The 24654-nt window shown below is 38.4% G+C and overlaps 5 protein-coding genes across 8 annotated transcripts in view; 1 reads left to right on the top strand and 4 right to left on the bottom strand.

Moving 5' to 3' along the window:
• Nucleotides 1–3507, bottom strand: part of vps37d (VPS37D subunit of ESCRT-I) — a 21725-nt gene extending 18218 nt beyond the window's left edge. Inside the window, exon 1 of the mRNA XM_020598621.1 lies at nucleotides 3252–3507. Within this exon, the coding sequence (XP_020454277.1) occupies nucleotides 3252–3374 (123 nt within the window). The 5' untranslated portion in view covers nucleotides 3375–3507. The remainder of the gene's footprint in view (nucleotides 1–3251) is intronic.
• rad51d (RAD51 paralog D) overlaps nucleotides 1–24654 on the bottom strand; it is a 477561-nt gene that overhangs the window by 135942 nt on the left and 316965 nt on the right. The window lies entirely within an intron of this gene.
• LOC109959351 (N-acetyltransferase 9-like) overlaps nucleotides 1–24654 on the bottom strand; it is a 561041-nt gene that overhangs the window by 411618 nt on the left and 124769 nt on the right. The gene's annotated exons all lie outside the window — the stretch shown is intronic.
• On the bottom strand, nucleotides 5339–12778 carry scimp (SLP adaptor and CSK interacting membrane protein). The gene is made up of 5 exons (XM_020598627.1): nucleotides 12764–12778; nucleotides 11667–11792; nucleotides 8833–8890; nucleotides 7817–7890; nucleotides 5339–7211 (listed from the first exon to the last, which is right to left on the bottom strand). Coding segments are annotated over exons 1-5 (708 nt in total). The 5' UTR covers nucleotides 12765–12778; the 3' UTR covers nucleotides 5339–6762.
• Nucleotides 13869–24654, top strand: part of rabep1 (rabaptin, RAB GTPase binding effector protein 1) — a 25187-nt gene continuing 14401 nt past the window's right edge. For both annotated transcript variants that reach the window (XM_020598586.1, XM_020598585.1), the window contains exons 1-9: nucleotides 13869–14036; nucleotides 17027–17152; nucleotides 17364–17567; nucleotides 18304–18464; nucleotides 19138–19257; nucleotides 19979–20114; nucleotides 20408–20586; nucleotides 23174–23281; nucleotides 24358–24654. The exon at nucleotides 24358–24654 is cut by the window's right edge and continues 156 nt beyond it. In XM_020598586.1, the coding sequence (XP_020454242.1) occupies nucleotides 13991–14036; nucleotides 17027–17152; nucleotides 17364–17567; nucleotides 18304–18464; nucleotides 19138–19257; nucleotides 19979–20114; nucleotides 20408–20586; nucleotides 23174–23281; nucleotides 24358–24654 (1377 nt within the window). In that variant the 5' untranslated portion in view covers nucleotides 13869–13990. The remainder of the gene's footprint in view (nucleotides 14037–17026; nucleotides 17153–17363; nucleotides 17568–18303; nucleotides 18465–19137; nucleotides 19258–19978; nucleotides 20115–20407; nucleotides 20587–23173; nucleotides 23282–24357) is intronic.

Below are 24654 nucleotides of genomic sequence, written 5' to 3'. Positions count from 1 at the left end.
CCTCACGGCTAGCATGCCATCCGGGGGTACATCGTACCATCTCCCTCCTGAAACGTTACTTCTGGTGGCCCACCCTAGAAAAAGACACCAGGGAGTAAGTAGCCGCCTGTGCTCCCTGTGCTCAGTCCAAGCCCTTACATCAGTCACCCGCTGGTCTCCTTCGGCCGCTGACTACGCCTAGCCGGCCCTGTTCTCACATAGCCCTCGACTTCGTCACCGGTCTTCCTCCCTCCCAAGGCAACGCAGTCATTCTCACTATTGTTGACCATTTCTCCAAGGCTGCTCATTTTCTTGCCCTTCCTCAGCTCCCCACTGCTCTCGAAAGTGCCCAGCTCCTGGTTCAACACGTTGTTTGCATCCACGGCACTCCCCTCACCATTGTTTCCGACCGCGGTCCACAGTTCACCTCACACGTCTGGTCAGCCTTCTGCACAGCCATCGGCGCTCGCCCCTGTCTTTCCTCAGGTTATCACCCCCAAACTAATGGTCAGGCTGAACGGTTAAACCAGGAGCTGGAAAACGCACTCCGCTGTGTCTCCAATTCCGCACCTGAAGACTGGAGTCTGCTGTCCAGGTTTGCTCGGCCGCTCTGGCCTCCCTCACCTTTCCTACTGTCTCTTGCCCAATTACTCTTATCATGTTCACCTGTTCCTCACTCCCTTATCACCAGCTGCACTTGATTAGGTTACTCACTATATTACCCAGTTTCACTCAGTCACTTGCCAGTTCGTTCTAGTCTCTAGGCCAACTTTACTCCATGCGTTTTCATTGTTTTGTATGTATTTATCCCCTAGCCAGCTACTGTTTTGTGTTTCCCCCCATGGACTGTTCCTCCGGACCGTGGCTCCACTCTCTCCTCCCAGGCAGGTGTTTTGTTGTTATAGCCTGCAACATTACTGTTTTGGTTCACTGTCAGGGCTCACATATTGACATTTTCAGCCACATCGGGCAATTGTTTTCAGCAAAAAACGTTCTGGCACATTCTCTCTACACTATCAGCTCAGCACCAAACAGCAGACAGAGTTACTGACAATTTGGTGAACACACTGTACTGGAGAATTTAGCAGCAAAAGACACCAATATTTTCCTCAGAAGACAGTGGGATGAAAACAGAACTAAAAAGAGAGCGAATATTGGATTTGCATTCATCAGGAGGACAAGCATGACCCCAAATTCATAAGAATGTTGCTCAAAATCTACTGAGCTCAAAGGTGTCAAAAAACAACGAATCGTTATCTGTATGTGTGCATGCACCAACCTCAACAACATGTTGCAGCTGCAGTGCATTTGAGGTCACAAGGAGTCTTTCTCCTTCTTTCCTTTTACTAGATTTCTACATGTGAACCGCTTCCCCTCCGACTAATAAAACACTTGCAGTAACTGTTAAGGATGAATACAAAACATCTGATCCTACTTGATGTTTCAGATCATTGTACTAGAAATACCAATGAGCAGCAGTGTGGATACTGCAGTTATAGATGAGAATAAGAACAACCAACCAAGCAGGCTGTGTATCATCCATGGTTATGGATATTTGAATTATGAATGATATCTTTGAATGATGATGAATGATGTTTACATAACATTCATCATAAACATGAGATACTAAGTGTGTGTGCTTCCAGACCTAATATGAATATGAGGGATTTGTTGAGAAAGCAGTCTGTGCAGCAACACAGCAGCCAGTGATTACAACCTATGTTTTGATGAATTATATCTGATTTAATGCTCTGTTTTGCATTATTAGTTAGAAACAGATAAATGGGAGCTTGGACTCTGGACTGTTGCTCTGTGTCACCCTGCTTGGCTCAGCTTTATGACCTCTTGGGGAGATTCAAGCACTTTGGCTCTATTGTCCCAGTTCATTCACAAAACCAGGTTTCAAATTTCACATCTTTTGCCAAGAACCGGGAAAAGAAATTGTTTTCCTATGTTTCAAAGCAAATTTATATTCATGACTTTCAGCTTTCGACATCTTAATAAATCAAGGATGAACAGTGTAACTGGGGGTCCAATTTACCTATTCAAAAAGGGAACATGCTATTTCAAGTTTAGTTAACTTCATTAATTATTTTACTTACTATGTTAGCACAGTGAGAACATGCATGACAGTGACTAGATCACACTGGTTGTTTCACAGCGCCCACAGTTATCACCCCACCAGTAACTGTGAAAGCTATGCTGTTCTACACTGACTCATTTCTGTTTGACCAGCCCCAAAGCAAACTTAATCAAAATGAGGCCCATGAAAAAGTTTGGAAACCTCTGGCACACCTATTTATTTATGGGTAGTACAATATAAATGTCTGTGCGTGCGTGTGTGTGTATGTGTGTGAGTGAGTGTGACAGGAAGGGGGATGTGGTATTGCTTGATGACAGAAAGGTCACCCTATAGACCAGAAGCCTACACGGAATTTAGCGCACGTGGAATCCCTTAAAATTAGGCAATTCTTTATTTGACATGTTTATACCGCAAAGTTATGGGTAAAAGAAACTGAATGTATACGTTTTCTAAAAGGCCAGAAACAACTCCTCAATTCGGCACAAATTCAATACATCAAGACACAGCTTACTGCAAAAAAAGTTTACTTTTATCTGGAATTAACGGTGCTCGCCAGGGAAGAAGACTGAGGACAACTTAGTTGTCAAAGTAGAATTTTTACTCAAATACGTGTTGCATTATGTATTGAAGTCATGTCGAATTGAACAGTGTATCATAAAAAACTGAATGGCTCCTCAAACCATCTTCGGACTCTGTGTAGGTTTTCTTACAGATGAAGAAACACTACTTGCCAGATATTTAAACGCAGTTCGCCGTGAGGACTCAAACCGCGTAACGGCGCGTTTTGGGGGGCTTCAACACCACGGCTTCCTTCACAATAAAAATGCTTGTAGAAAGAAAATAATCACATGTAAATTCATTTGTATTTTATATGTGCTTCAGCAACTAGCAAATAATATTCCGCAAATATCAGGATGCTAGGATGTGTGGAAACTAATTGGAAATTCGACCACTCGCCACGCAGACAATCGATGAGCCTTCTAAAACGATTTGCGTTACACACTGCACACCTAACGTTAATAAAATGACAAACAATGAATAAAATCATTTTAAAGGAATGACAACGTAGAGCCGAAAAACGATGGAATTGCACCGTTAGAGATAAAAGAAAAAAAAATTTAACAAAAGGTTAATACAGTCCAAATTCCTCGCGGCACTTTGCTTCTTTGGGGGAACAGAAGATACCTACCTTCTCATTGAGTGGAATGATTTGGTCCATTTTATCGTCATTTTGTAAAAGCTCCCGCAGCTCACTTGCGCGTAAAGCCCTGTAGCCGTCAGGACAAGTGTTGGACTCTTTCCAGTTGGACATTTTATCCCCGCAAATTATAAATGAAGACGGTTTGGAGACATAAAGTCCGCACAGCGCTTACATCTTGCTCACATCGGAATGCGCATTTAGCGTAAAGGGGAAACTGTTAGCCATTACACTTCCTTCCGCTACCTTCAAAATAAAATACCGTCACAAAAACAAAATACCGTATACAAATATAGTAGATTAATAAAGTCAAAATATTTCCAAAATTTGTTTACAGTTACATTATAGTGCTACAGATTCAGCTATATTATAATTAAATGTCAATAGTAGTTGCACAAAGTAGATGGCTACTTAGTAATAAAAGCTGAAAGAAGAAAATCATAACCTCAAAATTATTTGTAATTGCTCACATTTTATCATCATGTTACTGAAAAGACTTTTTTGTGTTTTCCCAGCTGACACTGGGCGGTAGACAGGGTACATCCTGGACAGGTAGCCAGTCTGTCACAGGGCTGACACTTAGCGACAGACAACCACACACACCCACACTCACCCCTACAGGCAATTTAGAGTCGCCAGTCAACCTAAGATGCATGTCTTTGGACTGTGTGAGGAATCCACAGCACACGGGGAGAACCCATGCAAGCACAAGGAGAACATGCAAACTCCACACAGAAAGGCACTTTGGAACCTTCTTGTTGTGAGGTGCCACCATGCTGCCCTCCATTATATTTCAAATAAAGAGATTGACTCTTTAGACAAGTATTTTTAATTGTCAATTGTAGTTTCTGGTTGCTTCTCAAATTAAGATTAATCATAACAACACAGACCTATAAAATACTGTTGAAGTTTCCAACTTTTTTGACTTATGAATTCTCACAAAATAGTAGTGTCATGTTTCACATGTATATGATTTTTTAGCATTTCCACTAAGGAGGCATTTTGTCACTATTCATGCTCTACCCTGTTCATTTTGTTCATTCTGCCCCTCTTATGCTGTCAGCTGTCAGCATCAGTCTCACTCCCTCAGGCCTCTGTATTTTCTCAAATGTCATTCCTCAGCTTCCCACCAGATGGCGTCAGAATCTACCCCCCCTTCCGGGTCACTTGACTTTACCTGCCCACTCACACACCTGCTTGACTGTTGTAAATGGTAAATGGTCTTATTTGTGTTGCTTTGTATAGCGCTTTTCTATGCTTTGCAGCACACTCAAAGCGCTTTCACACATTCACCCATTCGCACTCACAAACATTCATACATTCATACACCAGTGTTATCACCGGGAGCAACTGGGGGTTAACTGTCTTGCTCAAGGACACTTCAACATGTTGAATTGAATCACGAGTCCTCCGGTTAGAAAATGACCCACTCTACCTCCTGAGCCACAGCCGCCCCCATTGCCACTTGCCTGTTCCCTGTTCTGCTTTTGTTCCTGTAACCGCCTTCCTGCCTGTTTTACACTAAGCATTGGTCATACATGTCCTCATCTGGGTCCTCCCTGCCTGTTCTCGATACACCCACTGTGTGATGCATTTCTTTTACTTTAATGGTTTATTTTATATTGTTTATTGCTATTTTTACTTAAGTAGAATCTGATTACATCTGTCACCAATGATTTAACATTATGAGAACTGCCCTAATTTTGTTTGCAACTGCCTGTGCCAGCATTTTTGACTTTTAAGCATTAAGAAAATTAACTCAGGTTTGGATTCTGAATGTACAGTTGGCAACAGTAGACCCACAGCACCAGTTTTGCTGACTGTTGCTGGAACTGTTGCCAAACAGTGGTTATGTGTGTAAACTCTGGTTTCAGTGGACAAGGCATTCATTCTTTTTTTGCGAACTGAGGAAAATGTGTCATGGATAAGTCAGCCATGAACAAAAAGTATTGCCTTTCTAACCAAACATTATGTTTTTGAGGGTTTTTACTGTCAAGCGTTGCAAATACACCCTCCTGTCTTGGAATATGTAAATCATCATTTGAAAAGACACTCACAGTCTAGCTTTATTCTGCAGGATTAAGAATCTGTGGATTTGTTTTTCATCTTTGGAAAGCGTGATAATCGTCCTATAACATTTTTACAATACATGGATCATTTACCCATTTTCAAAATTACAGTACAGGCCCTAGTGCAATACAGCACATGTGTTCCCTTGTGTTTTGTGCAATAACTCTTGATTTAATAGCTTTAACATGCAAACTATTCTGATAAGTACACTCACAAGGCTTGAAAGAACTCGAGAACTGCTAAAAAAGAAAAACAAATGAAAAAAGCAAAAAGTCACCTGAGAAATTCCACCAATAAAAGGCAACAACAGGCTGGAGAACAAGTTAAAAAGCAAAACAAAAACTAAGACATTCACAGCACAAATTGCACCCAATTATAGTATTCAGTGTAAAATTTAAATGTTGTTTTAAAGCTGTGGCATGTTTTAAGTACTGTTCTGGCTTTGAAAGCGGTTCCGTGCAGTTGTTTTAGACTGAGTCATGTCCAAGAAAACATTTTGAATTTGAAACTTCATCTCAGCTGTCAATTCACAATAAATAATAACTGAAATACTGTAGACTGTACTGTTGGACAGCCATGTGTGGACTTTTGTAAATTACAGTGACTGGTGCACAATTCAGTCAAGACCTGTTAAATTAGAAAGATTCTTTCCCTTTTGAAGCAGTGTCACTCACAAATTATTGACTGTGTAGAATTAGTGGTGCAGAAAAAAATTTACATAAGCACAAACCCTGTGACTATTTTACATGTACTGTATATCTAGGTTTTATGTGTATACCCTCTTGTTATAAAATAGGAAACTGTTGTTGTGTTGATATCAGGAGCCCAAAATGGTTCACACAGATAGAATTTGTCAAGGTTGAAGAAAATTAAACCAGATACCATCTCAAAATAACCTAACAAATCCACCGCCACTGCTTGTTAACAAATTTATTTTAAAAAAAATCCAAGTATTTTGTTAAACTATCCAGATTAAGGTTGATATATGACTTTGTATCAATCAATTATCATGATTTCAGATGTTGTTGCTACCAGGTATTGAGAGCATTATCATATGTCATCAGTCAACTAATGGATTATTTATAGTCACATATCACTGGATAAAAAGACTGTTACACCATGCCAGCAATATTGGTTAAAGTTACAAGTTAAAAATTATGGCTAAAAGCTCCAACAGTAGAATGAAATTTCTTGTGTCTAAGTACCACTTCCACTTTCAGCAGTTTTAAGCCTCTTCAGTGGGTTGGTGTTCTTTGTCCCTTTCTTATTAAGCGCATAGTAAAATACAATTGGTTTCATCTGTTATTTTTTCATGAATAACATTAAAAACTACAAATGAGCAAAAAGAAATTTGTAGTAAGGTAAAGTCTTCTGGTTTCTCTGCTCAGCAGTATCCAGGTTAGAAAGTGTCATTCGGGTTAATGCTGTGGTTTTATCCCAAGTCGTCATAGTCCTCTTCGTCTTGATTTTCATCTTCACCTCCAATGTCATCATAGTCCTCTGTGGAGGCATTGTCTGCTGCTGAATCTGGATCCTCGTATGGTGGAGGCGGAGGGATGATCTCCTCCTCATTCTCCAGCTTCAAATAGTCAGGTTGCTCGTCCATGTTCTGCTCGTATTCAGGTGACGGCGGCGGGATGATCTCCTCCTCATTCTCCAGCTTCAAATAGTCAGGTTGCTCGTCCATGTTTTGCTCGTATTCAGGTGACGGCAGAGGGACGATCTCCTCCTCATTCTCCAGCTTCAAATAGTCAGGTTGCTCGTCCATGTTCTGCTCGTATTCAGGCGATGGCTGCTCGTAGTCATGTATGTCCTCCTCAGAGCTGACATTGTCTTGCTCGCAGTCAGGTACCTCAGCCAGGTTTTCATAGCTTTGGGCCGCTGCAACAACACATTTCAGGCAGAGTTCATTACAGTGTTTTAAAGGGTACTGAAGCAGTGGCATGGTGGTACAGTAAACTGAAGCATTAATGGCCAGTGTATTAACAATTTTGATTGGCTTATTGCATGAGTTGAGATCATTTACCACAGAAAGCCATTTACATGAATGATTTTAAAGTACTTACAATTCAATTTGATAGGATTCCATAACTTTAACATTGATTAGAATATGTGGTCATTCTTGGGTCTGAGTCTAGCTTTTCAGATTTTGCAAAAACATCACTCCACAAATGGCTTCAATATTGTGTATTGTTATTGTCATCAGTGGTCACATGTTTGTTTGGTCTGTCATGCTGCCCTCCATTATATTTCAAATAAGGAGATTGATTCTTTAGACAACTATCACATTGGCTTGCGATATCACCAGTGTAATTCCTTTTTGCGCTTTGAATTGATCATATGACTCAATACTTCCCCTCAGAATTCCCCCTCCTCTTAGAACTAACATCCTCCATTACTTTTGCCACATTATCACAAGATACATAACATCATCCAGTCTGCTATTAGACAATAACTTAAAATCTAGAGATCCAAGTGAGCCTTGCCTGCTGTGAGAAATTGTTTCCGAGAAGGTAGAGCAGGGATGTCAAGGTTTCGTTCCTGGTATTTGTTTTCACTTCTGAAAAGTTGAAAAGAAAAATGCTGAAATGAATCTTCTCTAGTCAGGATCAATAAGGAAAATCTGACCTAAAGGCACTTATTCATTTTGTTGCTGAGAGATACATGAGAAGAGTGATATCAAAGTCATTCCTGTTCTTTCAGTACGAGTACAGCCAACAGCTAATTATCAACTTAGCATAGGTACAGATGAAAATTAGGCTGAAGCTGTGGTCTCAAATGGAAATAAATATATCTACTTTTGTGCATGTTGCCTTAAAAATAAAATGAATAAATAATGACTGTAAACCCCAGGAACATGTTTAATTCTGTCACAAAGACTAATAAAAGAAATGCTGAATGAGTTTTCTGTGCTTCTTTGTTTACTTTCTTCTACAGCACAAGTAGAGAAGCTATACCCATACTTCACACACTACAACCTCGTTAAACACTTTATATCCTTTTGTAATGTCATGTAACTGTTGTCTTGTATCCCATGTTCGGTACTGTTTTGTTAATGTGTTACTTTGTTTCAATGTAAAAAAATATATATATATAACAAGTAGAGAAGCTAGCACTCTGTCCGTTATGTGACCCTTGACTTGAAGATTGTAGTGGTTGTTATCATTTTAACACAGTTTTTTGTATAGATTATATATTGTATAGATAAGATAAGATAATATAAACAAGGTAAGAGATTAATTAGTGAGTTTTTGGAGGCAAACTCCTGCTTTCAGTTTGTATGCAAAGCTATGATAACCACCTCCAGGGTGTATTTTAAAAGACAGTTGTTATCAGTCTTTTTATTGAAATTTTAGCAAGAAAATGAAAATATGTATTTCCCAACATGTCAAACTATTCATTTTCTTATATAGTACACTACAATTCAACTTTTAATAATACACAGAAAATTCATGTATTAAATATCAAATTAGAAAATACATGGTATATTTTTATACATTACTTGACACTCCTGACACTGAGGCTAGATTTTTTCTGAAGCTGTGAGATTCTGTGTTTGCCTGTAGAAAAAAACAAAGAAAGTGAAGTTAAATTAAAACTAGCAGGAAAAAGAAAACTCTTAAAATGAATTTTTGAAAAGCTTTACAGCATATAGTATCAAGAAAGAACTAAAGGGCTTTATTAGTTCAGTAACAGGTGAGCAAGAGCAAGCCTGGACTATGTTGTTACAAATCAGAACAAAAATAAACACTGTGGGGTTTTCTGAGAACATATAACAAGGTCCTTCATTAACCTTTCCCTTGGGTGTTTTTCTGTTTATGTCAAATATACATATGATTATCTCATGATTATCACTTGTTATATTTTATTCCCTTTATTTACTTTATGCCTGTCCATTCTCTAAACCATCACTAATTCTCTCCCACTGCTGCTGCAGCCCAGCAGTTTCATCTGAGCTAATCAAATCTAAAGGGTACTACTAATAATAGCAAGTCATACAATTATAATAGTTTTTCTTTTGTTTTGCAATAAAACTCAGAGATAGTGATCGCCTGGTTTGGTTTCTCTTTTTGTTCTGCTTTTTGGCATGTGGTAAAGAGCAACAGTGGACTGGATTTTTAAATATGTACAAAACAGCTATTACTTCTAAAAATGAAACTAGTGTTTATTGCTCACGTCATTTTACTGTAAATGTAACTTTTACATGAATCTGTGTATGCTTGAAAAAGAAAGTATATTAGATGACAATGATGGTGTGGTCCTTTTTGCACTAGTGAGATGTATCAGTTCTTACTCTACTTGCCACTGCTGGCCAGTAGTGGGATATACAGTTGCTTAAGTACTTCAATTCCATGTTATTTTATACTTCTACTCCACCACTGTTAACAATAGCTACTAGCTAAGCTATAGCTAACAATATATACTGCTAAAAAAAATAAAGGGAACACAACATAAGACATCCTAGATCTGAATGAATGAAATATTCTTATTAAATACCTTGTTCATTACATAGTTGAATGTCTTATTTTCCCTTGTGTTCCCTTTATTTTTTGAGCAGTGTATGTTACTGAGCATTAGTGGTGGAAATGAACTCAATTAAATCCATTAAGTACAGATTTGAGGTACTTGTGCTTATTTAAGTATATTCATTTTGTATTAATTTATACTTGTACTTCAATCCAGAGGAAAATAATCCACTTTTTACTCCTCTACATTTACTAACAGCTGTAGGCTATTTGATAGTTTATATTAAAAAAAACATTAAATAGCATTTTGATGCCTTGACATTGGTACTTTTGCTGAAGAAGCAGATCTGAATACACCTTCTACCACTGATGGGTATGACATCAAAATGTTATTATAACTTTAAACATTTAATTTATGAAGTGACAGAGGACAATAGCACATTTTGTTGAGTACTAACAATTATAGTTACTAATACTAATACAATACTGCTTCTAACTATCAATGTTAGTACAAAAACCTAAGAAGCAGAAGTATTCTAATTATTAAACGCTAGTAGTAGGAGTAGTTAATTAGCATGTAATGGAGGCATATGTGCACCAAAAGCTGCTTGTGCTGAACACAGAACATAATCAGGCTCAAATAAAAGTTAGGTACCAAGTTTAAGTAAAACTCAAGTTTTTTGATTTTGTTAAGTCACATCTAAAAATGTGAAACATTTAAATCATATGGCTCAGTATATGGAAAGGTTTTCATTGTTCCTTGGTGCTACTTTTCGCCAGAGATTTGGTTTCAGCAAAAACTGTTCACAGCAAATCAGATCATGTGATTTCAAGTCACGCTGTCTTTATAGCCCATAAACACAAATCACAGATTTGCTTCAAAGTGCTTTACTGTTTGAACAGCAGACTCTGTCTGGTTAAAAGATTTTTATATTTGCTCTATTTGTTAGGTGAATGTATAGGCTACCATAAAAAACAAGTGGCGGAAGAATACTTAGAAATTACAGTAGTACAGTAGCAACCGTCAATAAATACCCTATTAGGTAGAAGTCGTGTATTCCACATTTCACAAAAGTTCATATGTATAGTATCAAAATATCCTTATAGTATCAGAACTAAAAGTGCTTGTTATGCAAATTTGTCATTTCCAGTACATTATATTACTGCATTATAATTATTAATGCATCAATGTGTAAGATAAAAGTGGTGCTAGTTTTAACTAAAGCTGTCAAATAACTGTGGTTGAGTAAAAATACGATATTTGCCTCTGCGATATACTGTAGTAGAAGTATAAAGTAGCATAAAATAGAAATACTCATTGTACTTAGGTATAGCACTTTACTAGGTTATGTATATGGTAAATAAAAATCCATGAATGCTTCTGTTTGGTACTGATGATGGTTTTAAATAATGGTTTGCTTGTTTTTTCCTGGAGGTTACAGTTATGAAAATACTGTGCATGGCAAAATTGGTGAAGTTCAGGAACTGGATTTAAGAACTACAGAGGTTGTAATTACAAATTTACCCAGGAAAACTGTTTATATTTACATATTATTTACCAGTTTCTGTACATTTCTTTCCTAATATGATGAGGTTTATTGAAAAGCCACCCTACCCAGAACATCACTGTGGTTGAGATGTTACTCACAAGCTATACAAGTACAGCACGTTAAAAGAAAAAAGTCACATGCTCACTTATAATAATGTTTAGTCACTTTGCTTTTCTTAATAGTGACACATTGTTTAAGCAGCAATAAAAGTAAGTGTGAGAACAAGAAAATGAAATATACATTTTTGTTATGACATGCAAATGATAATGCCACATCCAGTAACTTCTGACAGATGTCATGGTGTCAGGCGTTCAACCTACCTCTTCTGGATATGCACTTGTTGATGAAAAAGAAGATGAGGCCAAGCACCACACTCGCAAATATCATCCCAATTATCACCAATAAGTTGAATTTGCGCAAAAAATCCATGGGTGCTCTTCTCAACACTACAGAAGATTAAATAATATCACATTAAACTGTAAGAAACCTCACAATTCATAACATCTCAGTCGTCGCTTTTCAGCACTGTGGATCGGAGCGAAGTCTATTCACCACTTCCCCTTTTTGTGCATGACTGAGTGTTAGAGTTATTTTGGTATTTACATTAGCATTCTGAGAATCAAACAAGCCTGGTGATGATCTCTAGGGGTTATTTTCTTCTGAACAATAAAGATGTGGTAGTTTTTGTTGTGAGCTTAGACGTTTACAGATACTTATCTCAGCTGAGCAGTTTTTAAATTAACTATTTCTGACAGCTATGAAGATGTATTTATTCCCTTATCTTGTAAATGCTCATTTTTCTGTTTATCTTCTTGCACCATATCCTCTTTTTATGCAACAGTTTCCTGCCATTAAAAAAGGACTAGTCAAATACTGCTGATTCAGACCTAAAGTAAGTCTTACAGTGTGCTTTTTTTTCATCTGTACCAAGTGACTTTTTTAGTTCCTGCTTTTACTTTTTATATCAATACATCTATTATTTGCATATAGTACATAATAAGACAGTGTTTATTATACATAATTGGATCATAGACATTGATCTCTACGTCCAAAGTGTTATCTTGCCCAGTACTCAAAATGTCCCTTATCCTTTCAGAACACAACAATCATCACACATCAACAATGACAAAAGTAATCTCATACTGTATTTGCATGTAGGCTTTTAGTTTTCTTTCAAAATGTAAGTCTGCAAAACAGCAAAACCTTTGCTGAGTGAACTTGAAATTATAAACTGACTCAACTGTTTGGTCACACAGGCACTCAGTGCAGAGAGATAAGTTTCTGTGTTTTGAATTAGATTAAAAAAAATCTAATTATTGTTCTGTTAACTTTGATCAAAGAGAATAAAAATTATTATTTTTATGACTACATGTATTCATCCACTATTCATCTGGTTGATGTTTCAGCCTGGACTCACTTGGAGGGCGATTCTCCCCCTAGTGTTTTCAGTGAGGATGACTGGCCAGCTCCAGGGCTTTCATATGGCTATGTGTATTTTCCCACTGCTCATCTGGACAACCTCTCAGCCTGGGCTCACCTGGGGGGTGATTCAACCCCTGGTAAGTTCAGTGAGGAAAGCTTGGCAGCTCAAAAACTGTAGTTGAGTAAAGCTGAGAAAACTTAAAAAGTAAAACAACCAGCTGCAACATCTTCTTGTTTTCTCAACTAAAGGCTTTTTAATTGTACCAACTTAAGTTAAAATTACTTAAAATTGGCAGTCAGGTCAACTTAAAACCATAAGCTTGTTTTTTCTATTGTTTAACATGGGGAATTTCAAATTGTAACTTTTGCCAAATGATAAATGGAAGTCTCCAAAACAGCAAATTTTTTGTTGAGTGAACTTGAGATTATAAATTGACTCAACTGTTTGGTCACACAGGCACTCAGTGCAGAGAGATATGTTTCACTGTGAACGAACATGCAATGAACAAAACTTTTATCATCTCTCATAACAAATACATAACCAATTTATGTCTACAGTACTGCTAAACTGGCAGAAATATCATTTAAATTCACATTGTAAACTTGTTTTTTGAGTTAGATTAAAAATCTAATTATCGGTCAGTTATTTTTGATGAAAAAGAAAAAAATGCAAATAGGGATTCGTCTGACTACATGTATTCAACCTCTGATCATCTGGTTGACATTTCAGCATGGACTATACTGTACACATCACATAAAAATTTGAGCAACACGTTGGAACAGAAAAACTGGTCAATAAAAACATAAAACAATAAAAATACAAGACAGTGATGTAAAAATAATAATCAATAATTATAGTCCAATAATATGATATACATTAATATGAATTGTGTCATTCTGCATAATGAGCATTTTTACTTTTGTTACTTTAAATATACTTTAATGCTAATACTTGTGTACTTAAGTAACATTTTGAATTGTTTTTCAAAGAGAACATATTAACGGTCACTTCATATGGTCTCGGGGCCCAGTTTTAGTAACATCTCAAAAAGACATTGCTAAGCTGTAACTTTATGGATTTTATTTTGAAAGTTCAACCGGAAAGCGCGTTTTCCCCATCGCTAGTTTAACACTAGTTGTGATGTTAGCTTGTGTTATTGGACACTCCTAGCTCTTAATCCACTGCCCTGGTAATTACCCCCTCAAGCCCTCTCGGGAAACCATGGCCGAGCAGGCCCCGGGATCCCCTCTGTCGTCCCAACCTGACGGTAAATTTCAAGTGTTTCTGGAGTTTTGCGGAGGGAGAACTGAGGGCTGGGAGCATCGAAGTCAGCGGCCTCTGCATCCTTGACAACATTAGCTAGTTAGCATCATCAGGGCGACGTGTCACTGGCTGTCACTTGCTCACATTGAATATTTAATAGTACACCACGGGTGCATTTACCAATATTGACTTGAACTAATTAGTTACTATGGAGTTACATCGCTAAGTAAGAGCTGTGTGTTACTGCACACTAATATGACCAAGCTAGCGTTAACGTTGTTTTAGCTTTATTACTCGCACTGCAACATAGCTGGTTAGCTCGTAGCTGAAGACAGTCTGACTAATGTGATCTAAAGGTCGGCTCCGGCCTGCGTTAACCTGGCCTAGTCTCGTAAATCTTTCACATGTATCATATGGATCTTATCAGCCCATAACTATGTGTTGTGTTTGCCCTATACACACTCCCTCTCTTGTGGGTTGGACCGTAATACAGGAGGTTGATCCTAGAGGGGATGTCTCCCTCCGGTAAACGGGACCGGGGACTATCGTGGGGTGTTACAAATAATATATAATTTAATATTCTAGGATTTTATTTTGTATTACAGTCTCACCTACCAGACAGCAGTTCCTGGTTACTTATTAGGTTGTGCCCATCATCTAAGCAGGTATGGAAGAAGGTGGCAAATTATAGACTACAGTAAGCATAAGTGTAGGATGTAAGAGCAATAAAAATGATTATCAGAACTGCAAAGAGTAGCTGATTAACCAATACGCTGATGGACAGAAAAATTACTTGAAATTATTATTCAAATAATTATTTTGATGTAAAAATGCCAAACATTTGCTGGTTGTGTGTTTTTCACTGCATGCTTGGGTCTAAAGTAAGGTCATTTTTTTCATGCTGCAGTTTCATTGTTGTGGACACATGAGAAAAGCACACAATGGTCTGATTTTTCTTGTTGCCTTTTTATGACTCCTACAAGCATCAGAGAGCACCCTAACGCCCCCAGTTCTCTGGCAGTCAGTCTTTGTTTGTTACCATCGGGTTGCAGAACATGTTAATGCTTTGCCAAATTTCTTCATTTGGTCAAGTGAGCCCAGCTCAGTAAAGTCTCATTCTTACTATATTTATGATTCAGCACTGAAATGTATCATTGTATAAACCTTGACAAACCTGAAACATTTCACCCTAGCATTGTTCTGCCTTGTAAGTTTGATTACAGAGCTTAGAGCTGAAACATCAGTTGCAAAACTGATAACCAAGGATAGCCTAGGATATCCAAGCTGATGGCAATGTATGGAGATATTGTGCAGATTAACTGATAATTAAAAACCCAGCTATTTTCAGCCCTTCTATATGATCATGTGATATTTGATCTACAGTATAAAGCCATAGTTTTTAGATGATGCTGTAGAAAAACCCCTCACTCTGCAGCCATTTTTAACAGGTAGTAATGCACAAAGTGTCTATATACAGTAGTTAGCATAGTATTTTTGCACATTATGCTACAAATGTTCATTAGTAAATCTAAATCTCGATCCACTGTCCGGTGTCTATATTGACACTTTTTGTATGGATTGATCGAAAACCTATCTAAAACCTCTTTAGTTACACACTTGTTACTTAAGCTACTATCCTATTAGTTGGTATGTTCATTTTCAGTAAACTTCAGCAGATTGATGCAGCATGGCTTTTGGAAGGTGGCGTGATATTGATCTGAGTTGATTTAGTGTTGCTATTGTATTGGTTAATCACTGGTAGAAATGTAATGGTATGAAAATGTAACAGCATGGTTACAGTGTTATCATGGTACTGTTAAAATGTGTTGAAAATGTTCAAAAAGTACTTCCACAAATGGAAATAATTCATTTAAGGTTTTATTTTGAAAACCTCAAATAATTATTAGCATCACTATGCATTGTGTATGCATAATCATAAAAAACACCCCATATCCAACAGCCATAGTCTTTTGTAAACATAGGAAAATGTATCAAATGTGCATTAAACCCAGTAGCATTACTGGGCTTGTGTGCTGCATGCTCACTCTGTGAACAAGGGAATAGCTGTTATTATTATTATTATTATTATCATTAATAACATACTCACATATTCAATCTTATTTGAAAGCAGTACAACTAAAAATAACACCTGTGATTTGTGATACAGTACGTTGTGAAAGTGCCTAACATATGCTGAATGCTATAACTCATCATAAACCCATGTGAATATGTTTTGAACTTGCGTAAGGTTGGAATTTGTACTTTCGAGCCTGTACATGACTGTGTTGGGGTCGTACCTAACTGCCATGCTGCTCATGTTTGTACTGTAAATGTTTCCATTGTTCTGTCTGTGTTTGAGAATATCACTATTTCTCTTCGTGACCCCACTGCTTTTAAATAAAAAGGGAAATAAATAAGATATAAGCTGCTAAAAGTAGGAAAAACCTGTGACTTCAAACCAGTTTGGAAGAATTGTACAGTCATGCTTTATGCCAAGGGACAGGTTAATTTTCCTCTAAATTTTAGGATGTGTTTAGGAAAACTCATAAATCCCCTGCTGTGTGTTATTACAAATAATATCATGTGACTGTTTGTTGTGCTGAAAGCCAAAACTCTAGTCCCGGTATCACAAAGGTTAGCAGAGAATGTGCCTGTGCACATTGTTTGATGTCAGATCAAGATGAAAAACATCAGTGTATATTAGTATACTTTAGCTTTTATAATGAGAAAAACAGATATGTTAAATGATATATGATTAATTAATGCACTCAGCAGTTGTTCAAGACTAAGAGCAATAGAGAGTTAACTCTTAAATTTGTTAAATTAATAATGGCTACCTTTAGGTTACAACTGAATTGATGCCAGACTGATTGTTTGCTTATTTGTATATTTGTTTGTTTATTTACCTATCATTGGTTCTGAATCATCATCAATTTATGTAATTAACACTTGATTAATTACAGTCCCCTGTGTTTGTTTCTTCCCTTAATCCAGAGGTGCTCCAGCGAATGGCAGCTCTGGAGCAGGAGAGGGCCGAGTTCATCAAACTCAAGCAGCAGCTTGAGGCTGAGTTCAACCAGAAACGAGCAAAATTTAAAGAACTCTACCTGTCAAAAGAAGGTTTGGATGCAAACTCTCTGAAATCTTACATATTGCTCCTTGTTTTGCTAGATGAATCATTCATGAGAGAGCTCAGCTGGGTAATAAGTTCTCAGAGAGAATGGAAGTTTTACCTTTTCCCTTTTCTCCTGATTCCTCATTTCTCTCTTTTTGCACGTTTGCCACCCCTCCATCCTTCATGTCATTTTTGATCTTTCTCATCACTCACCAGAGGAGCTAAAGAGGCAGACTGCAGCTCTGGAGGGCGCCCGGGCTGAGCTGATCTCTGTAGAGGCCCAGCTGGCTCAGGCCCGGGCCGAGATGGAGACCATCAAAGCGGTGGCCACTGTATCAGAAAACACCAAGCAGGAAGCCATCGACCAGGTCCGCAGCCAATGGCAGGAGGAGGTGGCCTCACTGCAGGCCATCATGAAAGGTAAACTGAGCTGCAATTACTGTACATTGTGCCTTGCAGCTAAAACCTCTTTTCTTGGTCTTATGGTATCATTTAACAAAGAGCATTATTAAGTTACACCAAATTTACTCTGGTTTTAAATAGAATCAAACTGTTCAGAATAATTCTAAAATCTTCCTCCAGGTACAAACAGCACTAAATATGAGAGTTCTGTTTGGCTCTGATAGTATTATTAATGAAGTTCATAATTTGAAACAGAGCCAAACAAGGCTTCTTTTATTTTCTACACAGCAGTCAAAAGTGTGAAAGAGAACAGTTTTCATCAATGCCTGTGCGTGCTAGTGAGAAATCAAGTGTTAGTTTTTCTTTTTTTAATATCATTTTTTAATCATAGCACTGCTTCATATAAGTGAACAGGAGGAACTGTGGTATGAAAATAAGCACGGAAATGATGATCACTCTTAGTTTTATTTGACGTGACATGAAGAGAGCAGAGAAGTGGCTGAGTATAGGAAGAGGCACACAGATATGTCACTGCAGACATTTTGACTTGTCATAGCAGGAAAAGCACAGCTGTTATAACAAAGATGGCTTTACATGTCCCAGTAAGCCATGATATTAATTGCTTTTCCAGCCACCTGTTTTTACGCTCAATTTTAATTTACAGTTGAAGATGTTAAGGTGTCGTGGTAGCATAAATAATTTGTTATATGCATGTTCTTTAGTATACTTCCTCTTCCTCTCTGCCATTCCTCAGAAACAGTGTGCGAATATGAGGTCCAGTTCCACCAGCGCTTAGAACAGGAGCGAGTCCAGTGGAACCAGTACCGGGATGCAGTGGAGAGAGAACTGGGTGACTTGAGACGCCGCCTTACTGAGGGCCAGGAGGAGGAAAACCTGGAGGATGAAATGAAAAAAGTAGGCCTTTTTAAAAATCTTACTGTGGGAATGAACTTGTATTTTGTATGCTGTGTGTGTATGTACCCTTGCAGATTATTTCTCTACATTTTGGTGGCACTTTTTGTTGTGAAGCCAAAGAACTGATATATTGTGTTGTTTTGCAGTCTCATGTTTTTAGTTTTCCCCTCAAATTTCCCCTAGAACAAAACAAGATGACTGCCAGACAGCATCTCACAGTGCACCAAATCCTTGTGCCAGCTGGACTGCTTGCTAGGTGTTGACTAACATTGAATTTTGCAGACCATTGCCAACGTTCATATCGGTGCTCTTAAGAGTTAGATTACCAAAGGCTGGCACTCTGTGCCAATTTATTGTCGTATTTTAATTTGTTCATGTTCATAGCCAACAGTAAGTACATTATATAAAAATGCAAAGATATCGCATAGAACTGAAAGCAAACCTAACATTTGTGTATTGTATACAGTGCACATAATGTACAGCTATACTCCAGGATGTGATATCATTGTTGAATTTGGTTGTGCAGAAAATCACACCTCTGATCACACCTACGAGTGACTGGGTATGATCAGAGGTGAAATGGGCTTGGATGTTAAGCATGTAGAAGAACTGTAACTTGTGTAGCTCCACACAAGTATATGTTTTTTAATGAGGAGGTCTAAATGGTTTAAAGGCCCAGGAGGATGCAGAGAAGCTGCGTTCAGTGGTAATGCCAATGGAGCAGGAGATTGCAGCCCTGAAAGCCAAGCTGACCACAGCTGAGGAGCGGGTAAAAGAACTGGAGGCCTCTAAGGTCAGTCAGCATGAAAATCAATGATTCACTGTGGAATAGTAATGCTTAAGTTGCATGATGTTGAGCAGGCCTGGCAGCTGTGCTTTTTTAAGTGAATCAAAACTAAAATGATGTGTTACATTAAAAGTAGAAAGCCTTCACTTCAGAATGTTTTTATGTGCCTTCCCTCAGTGCATGGCATGTGGGACATTACGTGATTGCACTGAAAGATGTCAGGAGTTACAGTTTATTTACCTAAAGAATGGTGCAGGAGTGTTGCCTGAATTATAACTTGAAAGAGGATAAAGGTTCAGCGTAGTTATAATGGGCTGTCATTGGTTTTGACTGCCATTACAATAACTGCCTGCTGAGCCTGCTGAAACCATGCCCTGTCAATTTTAAGTCTACAGTAACTAAGACAAGAGGAGGCATGATCGCTGGAATGGAGCCACACATGTTTATTTAAGAAAAACCACCAAATGGTACAAAAAGTAGCTGAGACATCAGCATCTGCCCAAAACTACTTTTACCTGCCCAGTCATTTAAAAAGTGAATTGAATGCTTATGTGGCTCCATGTCTGCTGGATGTGTAAGTAGATAACCAGGAAGTCTTTATAAGTTAATAATATGTCACCTTGTTCCTCTGCCTGCAAGTGGTAAGATAAATCATTTAATACTATTTCAGGTTACTTCTTCCTTCATTCACCAGAGTTGCATGTTTCAGATTTTTTTTTTCCCACAGGTCAAAGAGCTCAACCATGTTCTTGAGGCTGAGAAGTCCTGTCGTACAGACTTGGAGATGTACGTGGCCGTCTTGAACACTCAGAAGTCTGTACTGCAGGAAGATGCTGAGAAACTACGGAAAGAGCTTCATGATGGTACTTTGTTACTTAGTGCTGCTTTCCACTTAACCAGTGCTCGCTCCATTCTCTGCTCTGTCTGACTTGACTTCATGTGAGGTGTCTTACATTTGATCTGTTTATAATCTGCCAAACATTTCCTTTTTAACCAACTAAAATTTTAGAATATAAGTCACTTTGAAATAGGACTTACTGTATGTGTGTGAAAGTTAACCCGTTTAAAACTTGTGTTCTCTGGCACATAGACCTTGTTCTGCGGCCTCAAACTTTGCTCTCTCTAACCTCACTGTCTGCTGTTTTTATTATCTCAGTTTGTCACAAGCTGGAGTTAGAGCGTCAGCAGCACAACCAGCTGAAACACACGTGGCAGCGAGCCAACGACCAGTTTCTGGAGTCCCAGCGCCTCCTCATGAGGGACATGCAGCGGATAGAGAGTGTGCTATCATCTGAACAACTCCGTCAGGTGGAGGAGATGAAGAAGAAAGACCAGGTACATATACACACACAAAATACACGCATTGTTATTATTTCAGTGTCCCAAAGTCCCACTTTACTATATGACAAGGGATAAGCTCTGGAGAAACTATAAAAAGGAAGATTTTGCTTAGCCTGTTAGTGAGAGATTGAGCAAAGGTAAAAGTCACGAACTAAAGTAAGCACTGTTGATGTGCCTTGCTGTCTATATATCAATGTGGGACAGTTTTGGTGGGTGGTGATGTGGACCAGGTTAGGACCTTATTTTGTATTAACTTTGGAGTTTGAGGTCTTGTAAAATGTGCTACTGTATTTCCAAGTAATTCCAAATTCTTTATCTCCTGTGCAGAATTACAAATGTATTTGCCAAGGGACATGAAGCTTCTGCTTATTATTCTGTTCTATACAGAATTCTTGTTTTGGTATTATTTCTGATGCTCTCAGGCCAAGATTTAAGATGGATTAAGTCACTCGTCACAGTTTTTTTTGCTAAGGAGAGCAGGGCTTCATTAAAGAACGTCCAGAAAATGTCTGTAGATTGAAAAATGAGATTCAGTTCAGTATTCTAAATCATTTTTGGACCCATAATATTTTAAGCTAAGAAGGAACTTTAATGTGTAATGCACTGACATTATGCATGTATTTGGGATTCCCTTAATCCACACTTTGAGGAAGATCCATAAATGTTAAAATTTTGACCCTAGTCCTAGATTTTATGTACAGTGCCTTGCGAAAGTATTCGGCCCCCTTGAACTTTGCGACCTTTTGCCACATTTCAGGCTTCAAACATAAAGATATAAAACTGTAATTTTTTGTGAAGAATCAACAACAAGTGGGACACAATCATGAAGTGGAACGAAATTTATTGGATATTTCAAACTTTTTTAACAAATAAAAAACTGAATAATTGGGCGTGCAAAATTATTCAGCCCCTTTACTTTCAGTGCAGCAAACTCTCTCCAGAAGTTCAGTGAGGATCTCTGAATGATCCAATGTTGACCTAAATGACTAATGATGATAAATAGAATCCACCTGTGTGTAATCAAGTCTCCGTATAAATGCACCTGCACTGTGATAGTCTCAGAGGTCTGTTTAAAGCGCAGAGAGCATCATGAAGAACAAGGAACACACCAGGCAGGTCCGAGATACTGTTGTGGAGAAGTTTAAAGCCGGATTTGGATACAAAAAGATTTCCCAAGCTTTAAACATCCCAAGGAGCACTGTGCAAGCGATAATATTGAAATGGAAGGAGTATCAGACCACTGCAAATCTACCAAGACCTGGCCGTCCCTCTAAACTTTCAGCTCATACAAGGAGAAGACTGATCAGAGATGCAGCCAAGAGGCCCATGATCACTCTGGATGAACTGCAGAGATCTACAGCTGAGGTGGGAGACTCTGTCCATAGGACAACAATCAGTCGTATACTGCACAAATCTGGCCTTTATGGAAGAGTGGCAAGAAGAAAGCCATTTCTTAAAGATATCCATAAAAAGTGTCGTTTAAAGTTTGCCACAAGCCACCTGGGAGACGCACCAAACATGTGGAAGAAGGTGCTCTGGTCAGATGAAACCAAAATCGAACTTTTTGGCAACAATGCAAAATGTTATGTTTGGCGTAAAAGCAACACAGCTCATCACCTTGAACACACCATCCCCACTGTCAAACATGGTGGTGGCAGCATCCTGGTTTGGGCCTGCTTTTCTTCAGCAGGGACAGGGAAGATGGTTAAAATTGATGGGAAGATGGATGGAGCCAAATACAGGACCATTCTGGAAGGAAACCTGATGGTGTCTGCAAAAGACCTGAGACTGGGACGGAGATTTGTCTTCCAACAAGACAATGATCCAAAACATAAAGCAAAATCTACATTGGAATGGTTCACAAATAAACATATCCAGGTGTTAGAATGGCCAAGTCAAAGTCCAGACCTGAATCCAATCGAGAATCTGTGGGAAGAACTGAAAACTGCTGTTCACAAACGCTCTCTATCCAACCTCACTGAGCTCGAGCTGTTTTGCAAGGCGGAATGGGCAAAAATTTCAGTCTCTTGATGTGCAAAACTGATAGAGACATACCCCAAGTGACTTACAGCTGTAATCGCAGCAAAAGGTGGCGCTACAAAGTATTAACTTAAGGGGGCTGAATAATTTTGCACGGCCAATTTTTCAGTTTTTTATTTGTTAAAAACGTTTGAAATATCCAATAAATTTCGTTCCACTTCATGATTGTGTCCCACTTGTTGTTGATTCTTCACAAAAAATTACAGTTTTATATCTTTATGTTTGAAGCCTGAAATGTGGCAAAAGGTCGCAAAGTTCAAGGGGGCCGAATACTTTCGCAAGGCACTGTATATACTGTACGTGGTGACTAAATTTAGTAGACTGTTGAGCGTCAGACATGATCCAGACTTGTATAATGGTGCAGAGGAATTCAGCGTTGTACAGTTCAGCACCACGGCAAACTACAACCTCAATAATAAACATATAGTTAGTACATCTCTGACATTGTCAGTCAGAACTGAACACTGTTAAATGTGTAAAGGTAGAAATCTATGGCACAGCTGTTGTTGGTTTGCATTCAACCTTTTTTTCTCCACCCAAGGAAGAGGATGAAAAAGAGAGGCTGAGCCAAGTGAAGGAGCTGCATGAGGAGGATGGGGCAGACAACACAGAGCCACTGGAGGATTTCCTCGGGCTGAGCATTGAGGAGGTATATGCTTCATGTTATTCGATAAGTCCCTCAGCAAGAACAGAGCAAGCTCCTATCATCTTACATCATATTCCCTTTGAGTAATGTAATCTTCAATCAGGTAGCATGACACCTTCTCTTTTGTCCTTGTGTTCTCTGTTTTTAATAGTGGTAAACAGAGGGCCATTGATGATTTGAAAAATCTATTTTGTTATTGTCATCTGTGCCTTATACATGTATGTGACACCATATGTAAGTCTTCTGCTCTTTAGTCTTTATCTCAGAGTAGCTCGGATTTCATACAGATATGCATTTTTGTTGAAAATATGATTGGAAAAGGCAATTAGATTTTTTTTTTTATATCAGTTTATGCTCATTTAAAGTTATTCTCAATCAAAAGAATTAAGGATTTCCATTTTAATTTGTCAAATGTCACTGTCCACTTAATGTGGCGAGTTTGAAAAGGACTTCTTGGAATTCTGTATGCAGTATGTGTTTGATTGGTCTGCTGTGACCTTGAGTGGTTTCATGGTCAATTTTCCCACATGGCTGCTGCCAGAAGATCTGTTATAAACTGTAGTGTGCTTGTTTTGATATTATTAGAGCATTTTACATGTTCTGGCCTGTGTAGACTGGAATCAAACTACTGCTGTGATAGACATAAAACAACGTAGCTGCAGGATACACAGAATATCTGCATCTTCCAGACAGCTGTGGCTCCACATTTGTCTTTCCTTATCTTCAGTAGAAATCCACAAAGTAATGTTGCCTTTATCTTTTTCCATTTGCATTGTTGAGGACACTTACCTGTTCAAATGGGAATTATCAGTGGCCAGTGTAGTTCAGTGTGAGCATAGAAGTAACGTGGCTGTGTAAAAAGGCAGATTAAAGGGGTCCAGTGGAGTTTTCTTGTGAGCAAACTAAAATTAACAGTCACAGTGTTATGAGAAAAAAAAAAGCATGTTGTTGAAAAATTCCATTTGTTATTTGTCTCTTCATCAGCATGAATGAAAAGTGAAATGGCAATAAAATATTTTAATTATTTAGAAAAATGATTTACACTTTTCTCAGGATTTTATTTGCTCTTTCTCTTGAAGCCCCATACCAACCACAGCGCCCATGGCTCTATGCACTCAATAGACACTGACTTGGTGGCGGGGGACTCCGTGGACCCCTACAAGGAGAACCTGCGGAGAGTTCAGTCAACAGACAGCCTCGATTCCTCGCTGTCTTCCCAGCAGGGCCTTGGAGGCCAGAACCACAAAGCCAAGTCAGCCAGCCACTTGGATGAATCAGACTTTGGGCCCTTGGTGGGAGCCGACTGCGGGATGACAGACAGTAGTTTTGGTGAAACTTCATCCATCAGCTCCATCAAGTTGACGGCAAGCCACTTC

Source organism: Monopterus albus, unplaced genomic scaffold (genome assembly GCF_001952655.1).
Source record: "Monopterus albus unplaced genomic scaffold, M_albus_1.0 scaffold38.1, whole genome shotgun sequence".
Taxonomy (NCBI): domain Eukaryota; kingdom Metazoa; phylum Chordata; class Actinopteri; order Synbranchiformes; family Synbranchidae; genus Monopterus; species Monopterus albus.
The sequence above is the reverse complement of the archived record's forward strand: the minus strand, read 5'-3'. Positions and strand labels throughout refer to the sequence as shown.

Excerpts from the sequence above, each read along its gene's own strand:
- scimp (XM_020598627.1), bottom strand. Across the intron at positions 8,891-11,666 it reads CAAGTGCATATCCAGAAGAG|GCAAACACAGAATCTCACAG; the intron begins GTAGGTTGAACG and ends TTTTTTCTACAG. Across the intron at positions 7,212-7,816 it reads GAAACAATTTCTCACAGCAG|CGGCCCAAAGCTATGAAAAC; the intron begins GCAAGGCTCACT and ends GTGTTGTTGCAG.